Source organism: Pelophylax lessonae, assembly GCF_965119305.1.
Source record: "Pelophylax lessonae genome assembly, chromosome: 3".
NCBI lineage: Eukaryota > Metazoa > Chordata > Amphibia > Anura > Ranidae > Pelophylax > Pelophylax lessonae.
This window is the reverse complement of record NC_138770.1, coordinates 81,901,781-81,908,611: the sequence shown is the minus strand read 5'-3', so window position 1 is coordinate 81,908,611 and position 6,831 is coordinate 81,901,781. Positions and strand designations below refer to the sequence as shown.

The window sequence follows — 6,831 nt, the reverse complement described above, 5'->3', positions numbered from 1 at the left end:
AGGGGCAGCATGGTACTCACCGGTCCAGCGAAACGTGGGTACCGCTCTGTGACAGGAAGCCTCCCACTCTGGGTGGTGGTGCCTTCAGCCGAAAAGGACACTATCAACACGCGGTGTACCGCAGTTGAGACATCCCAGGCGAAGTAGCAACTTCCCAGGCTCATCCCTGAGGACAGGGACATGGTCGTTTGCGAGGCCTGGGCGTACGCATAGCCTGCTAGCGCTCGATGGCAGGCTAGGATTCCATAAGGCCCTAGGAAAACCAGTGCGATTCCCAGCCCGCAAACACTGCAGTCTTCCAAAGTCCGACTAACTAAGCGCAGGAACAAATAAAAAGCTATTGTAAAGAAAAAAACACTTTCTCAGAGAGAAAAAATAAATGCTAGGCAAAGACAAACTGATCTGGGAATTCTGCTAGCTGGGGGTATTGGACCAGAGGGACAGCCCCCTGTAGGTGTGTCTATACGAAGGTTTTGTGAATGTTTTCTAACAAAATCTTATGCCTAGCTTACTCCTGTGGATAAGACCAATAACCAGAAGTGCAGACTGTATGAGTGGGCGGTGACTGTCAGAGGACATAAGAGAAATATAAGTTGTAGGGCTGCAACTAACGATTATTTTCATAATCGATTAGTTGGCCGAATATTTTTTTGATTAATCGACTAATCGGATAAAAACCTCCACAAAAAAAAAAAAAGGTTGGTGTATAATTTAGTTAATATTCTTGAATATCTATATGCAGTGGTAAATCTAAATATCCAGCTATATAGTTGGATATTTAATCCACTCTGAGACAGGTATATGTATTATTGGAGGTTTAAATGTGGTACATAGACTCAGAGACCAAAATTTTTAAAATTTGAAAAGACCCAAAAACACTTTTTTTGCAAATTTCAGACCGGATTGGTATAGATTATTAATGACACACTCCCTTATTAATAGGCAGGTAGTTTCATACAAGCTCCCTGTGCTTGCTGTCACTTATGCTGGCCATACACAAACTAAATTTTTTTTAGAACATTTTTAAAAACATTCATCCAATTTTACAACCATTAGTAGGGTCCATTTGGTGTTCATTGTTGACCACAGTAAGGGAAATTCAAGGGAGCAGAATGGAAAACTTATCGATCAAACAAATCTTCAAATAGTGTATGTGGTTTTTGCTCAGAAGTTATATTCATTTTAGGTTCGGTTCACACTTGTGCGATGCGGGAACGCTGCGAATATGCAGCGTGTTCCCGCAGCATCCACACCTCTGGCAGTTCACACTGCCATATGCGATACGCAGGGGGTGTCAATTAAAAGTTAACGACACCCCCAGTTTGATTGCATATCGCAGTGCGATCTGCAAGTACGCACAGAATCGGATCGCACAAGTGTGAACCACTGTGCGATTCGATTTTAATGCAGCTCAAAAAATGCCTCCCGTGCGTCTTTGGTGCAGATGCAGTGCGAAATCAGCCATACAAAGTGTATGGCTGAAATGATATGTAAACAAATAATGCATTCTGTATGCAGGACAACTAATCGGCTGATAGATTAATCGATTACGAAAATAGTTGACAACTATTTTCATAATCAATTAGTTGTCGATTAGTTGTTTCAGCCCTAATAAGTTGATCTCCAAAGAAATTCACTGAGCCCCTAATTTCCTGAGGGAGGCGTTCTATAGTCCAGTAGAGCTCATTCTATTTCTTAGCAGGTCACCATGTATTTTTCTGCATTTTAAAGAAATAAAAACTTAGGGAAATGTGCATGTATTGCAGATATACCGTGTACAGCTTTTTTTTGGGTGCCTAACCATACACTTTAAACACCTCTAAGCCCTATTAGGTACTTCAAGCAAGAGTTAACAGTCATTCATCAGCCTCTAAATCGCAGAGCCTCTGGTGGAAGTACTGCAACCACTATCAAAAGACCTCATTCTCCCTGTTGCATTTGTATGCGATTTGACATTGCAGAGAATACCTTAGGAAAAGTGAAATATCACATTGGAGGAACTAGGTGAAAAACCTAACTGGAAACCACTTTCAGAGATTCCCATCTTTCTAGATTCACATGGCAATCGCTGAACAATGCCCATTTTGGTGCGATTATCCTTTAATGGCACGAGATGCAATTCTGCCACATTCATTGTGCAGCAAACCACGCCTTTAGCTTGTCGTTCAGTAAGGTACAGGAGCTTCTTTTTGGGAGACAAATGCACACAGGGCAACCCATTCAAGTGAATGGGATGGAACTATATGACACGCACAAAAAAAAAAAAAAAATCGCAAGAGAAAAGCTCTTTGAAAAATGGCTAGCAGTAATGCTCCTCCAGCTACCCAATATGTGGACAAGGCCAAACAAAGAAGAAATACCTGGGGGGAAAAAAAAAAAAAAAAAAAAGGACTACCTTGTATAGCTCACACTGCTAAAACATACAAACTGTGTTGTGCTCTGAAAATACTGATGAGTTTATTCAACCAAGTACAACATGAAGCCAGAGGAGGAGGAGCCAATGCATACTTTCCCAACGTCAACCATAGTAGTAGTTTCCAGACTGTGGCAAGTGACAGATATTCTAGTTTAAACAGCCTGAGCAAGCAGACAGAAAAACAAAAAAATCTTTATTTGGCTAAAAACAAAAAGATCCGTGTAGCCTGTATAACAGAATGTTGGGATGGGAGTAACGGACATTTAAAACTGACTTGCACACAACACTCATGACTGCACACTGAACACAAGATGATCGATCCAAACAATCCAAGAGACAAATCACACGTATAAAAAAAACCCCCAAACAAAAAGTAAGACCCAAGTCCACAGGAAAACAGATTGTGCCACCGATGTCAAAGTCCAACACCTCCCTGGAGAACAAAAGATTGATAAATGCTTCTACATCATCTGTCCCCAAAGACCCAAGAGAACTTGGTACAACCATGTCTGTCAGATTCCTTCAATATGTTCTGGAACAAGTGGAGAAAGCAGCAGTGGAATACAAGTCACAGGGGAATCTCTTGGGCTTCTCATCCCAGATTGCTCACGCTGGTCCCATCACAGCTGCGACTTTTCACATAAGTGTTACGGGATTTGAGTAAAAAGCCAAATGAAGCCATTGTTTATTGTCTGTTCCTTGTGTAGTCACAGCTGTTAGTCTCTAATGACTTGACATTATGGCCACAGCCCAGTTCTTGATGGCCAATGTGGTGTTCTGGACAAATGTCCATGAAGATTGGGTGATGCTGGTCAGGTGGCCTCGTGTGCAGTCCCAAGTCACCTCCCCACTGAAACGAAATCAAAGTGCAAAATTAGTAACAAAAAAAAAAAATTTCCTTGCAAAACAAAGCAGTACCAGAGACAAGCTGCCATTTTCAGACCCTGGGGTAGTGCGGTCACTGAAAGTTAGACTTTAAAAACAGACATCACTAAAACAGTCCTATATGGATCGCAGTGATGCCACTTAGCAGCCTGGATGTCTTCTTCTGGATGTCCCACCACCACTGCTGCAGTAATTGGTTGCTAGGACCAATTGGATCTCTAGAATATAAATTCAATACCCCTGCTTTCAAAAAATTAAAGAGTTATTAAAGCTTAATTTTTTATTTTAATAAAGTATAAACACTTTGTTATATACTTACCTGCTCTGTGCACTGGTATTGCACAGAGAAGCCAAAGTCCTACTCCTCTGGGGTCCCCTGCAGATGCCCCCCCCCTAACTGCCAAGTGCCCCCATAGAAAGCTGCTCACTATGGGGGCACTTAGACAGGGTGGCTCGGGAGCAGGCCTGAATATCGACACAGACAGGGCAGCTCATCCCCACCCAACGCTCCCTCATGACTGGATTTGACGGACAACAGTAGAAGCCAATAGCTCCTATTGCTATCAACCTACCCAGTGAGAAGGGAAAGCCATAAGACGCTGCTCTCGTGCACATCACTGGATTGAGAAGGGGCTCAGGTACAAGGGGGACTGGGGGGGGGGGGAAATCGACAGTACAGGTTTTTTTACCTTGATGCATTAATGTTTAAAAACTTAAAGTGGTATTAACCACTTGCCGACTGCGCACAGTATATTTACTGCGGCAGTCGGCCCCGGCCAGGCAGAGTGACGTAGGTCTACGTCGCTACTTCCTGCCGGTCCTGTGCGCGCTCCCGCGCGTGCCCGCCGACACCGATGGCTCGATTGGGTTCAGAACCGATCAGTCATCAGGTCCAGGCCAATCATTTTTGGTCTGGACCTGTTGATCGGTCCTGCCCAATCAGATCTCCCTCTAAGCCTGTGAAATGTAAACACAGGCTTAGAGGAGATGTGCCCTCCCCCCACAACGGTCTTTTTGGATCCAGCGTGAGAGGAGAGCACATCTTACTGTGAGTACTGCACCAAGCACACCCACACACAGTTAGATAGGCGCATTTCACCCCCGATCGCCCCCCCGATTAACCCCTACAGCACCTGACACAACACACACTATATACAGCATATAGCATATACCTATATACCTGTATAAGTGTGATTTGTGAACAGGTGTAACACTTGCGACCCCCCCTTTTCCACTTGAATTACCCCCCACCCCCCCCTAATAAAGATTTGAGCCCCTGATCTCCCCTGACCCCCCCCTGATCACCGCTAGTTAACCCCTACACCCTCTGTCACATCAGCACTAATACAAACGCAATATACGGTGTTATTGTATTTTTGTATTAGTGTGATTGTGATCAGAATTAGCGCAGGCGACTAAGTTTCTGTCCCAAGAAGGTTTAGGGTCCCCGCCACCCGCCCAATAAAGATTTAAGCCCCTGACCCCCCCCTGATCACCCCTACACCCCCTGCCATAACACACACCGTATACAGTATATAGCATTTTGCTATATACCCGTATAAGTGTGATTTGTGGTCAGGTCTAGCGCTTGCGACCCCCCTTTTTCCACTTGAATTACCCACCACCCCCCCCTAATAAAGATTTAAGCCCCTGATCCCCCCTGATCCCCTCCTGATCACCGCTAGTTAACCCCTACACCCTCTGTCACATCAGCACTAATACAAACGTAATATACAGTGTTTTTGTATTTTTGTATTAGTGTGATTGTGATCAGAATTAGCGCAGGCGACTAAGTTTGTGTCCCAAGGAGGTTTAGGGTCCCCGCCACCCGCCCAATAAAGATTTAATCCCCTGATCCCCCCCTGATCACCCCTACACCCCCTGCCATAACACACACCGTATACAGTATATAGCATTTTCTATATACCTGTATAAGTGTGACTTGTGACCAGGTTTAGCGCTTGCCACCGTTCCTTTTATCCTTAGGATACCCGCCAGCCCCTTCCAATAAAGATTTAAACCCCTGATCCCCCCCTGATCACATCCCGTTAACCCCTACACCCTCTGTCACATTAGCACTAATACACACATAATATACTGTTTTTACTGTATTTTGTATTGGTGTCATTGTGACTTGAGGTTGCGCTAGCTAGCTAGTTTCTTTCCCAAAGGAGGTTTAGGGTCCCCGCCACCCCCCCCAGATCCCCAGCGCATAGTTTAGAAGTAACCCCTTGATTGCCACGCACGCACGCACCTACACTTCCCTTTCTAGTATAGTGTTTGAACAGATCAATATCTGATCTGATCAGAACTATACTAGCGCCCCCATAGTTTAGGGTTCCCAAAACGCGGTGTTTGCACGATCAGTACTGATTCCGGCCAGCACCTGCGTTTAACCCTTTCACCCAGGCAAGTGTAGTAATCAATAGATTACTGTCACTTGCAAAAAAACACAAGACACAAAACCGCTGTGTTAGCAGAGTCAGGCCTGATCCCTGCTAGCATTAGCAGTTTTTTGTAGCGCTTGAAATAATCTTCGACAACCAGGTGCTTTTATTACCTGTGAGTCGCATCACTGTACGAGTAAATTTAGTTACCAAAATGACCAAACGTTCGTACAGGGATGAAGAGCTTCTCAGTTATATGCTGACCGAGTCATCTGATAGCGAAGGGGAAGCTACAATGACCGAATTAGTGTCAGTATATGAACCTGATGACGGCAGCGGCTCCCTGACAGATAGCTCCGACGACAGATGGGTCCCTGTTAGACCCAGGCGTACCCGACCCCATTCTGAAGTTGTTGAGATGCAGGAATCGCAGGGTGCTCGTATGGAGCAGAGTGTGGGTACTAGTGCCGCTCATTTTTCTGGCGACCTGGCAAGCGCCAGCGGCCTAGTACAACCTGGACCTAGTACAACCAGCACTGCAGTAAGACCTGGTGACGTGGCGAGTCCCCTAAGTGCAGTTGAAGCTGGTGCGGTGGCTAGCACAAGTAGTGGCCCGCAGCCACCGCGTATTCGTAGACAGGCCCGTAGAGCCCATAGTGCCCTCCCTGATGCGCTGGCATATCCTAATTGGCAACCCACCGATACTACAGCGCCAGTACTTCCCCCATTCACCGCCCAACCTGGAATCCACGTGGAGACAGCTGGTTTTACGCCCCTAAACTTTTATGAGCTGTTCTTCACGGAAGATCTTTACAGATCGATTGTGGATCAATCAAATTTGTATGCACAACAGTTCATCGCCGCCAACCCAAATTCACACCTTGCCAGACAATTCGGCTGGAAACCTATAACGGTTTCCGAATTTAAGATCTTTCTGGGCCTTTCCCTCCACATGGGCATAACTAAACAGAGTGAATTGCGGCTATATTGGTCCACTAGCCCAGTTCACCATATGCGCATGTACTCTGCCTCCATGTCCAGGGGGAGATACGAGCAAATTCTGCGATTCATGCATTTCAGCGACAATGAAATCTGTCGTCCTCGGGGAGACCCTGAATACGATCGGCTCCACAAAATTCGGCC

At 45.5% G+C, this 6,831-nt stretch overlaps 1 protein-coding gene across 1 annotated transcript in view; it reads right to left on the bottom strand.

Annotated features, from left to right (window-relative positions):
• Positions 1 to 2,897: 2,897 nt before the first annotated feature.
• The window catches only part of TMEM214 (transmembrane protein 214), a 108,139-nt gene continuing 104,205 nt past the window's right edge, over positions 2,898 to 6,831 (bottom strand). The window contains exon 15 of the mRNA XM_082249332.1: positions 2,898 to 3,266. Within this exon, the coding sequence (XP_082105458.1) occupies positions 3,140 to 3,266 (127 nt within the window). The 3' untranslated portion in view covers positions 2,898 to 3,139. The remainder of the gene's footprint in view (positions 3,267 to 6,831) is intronic.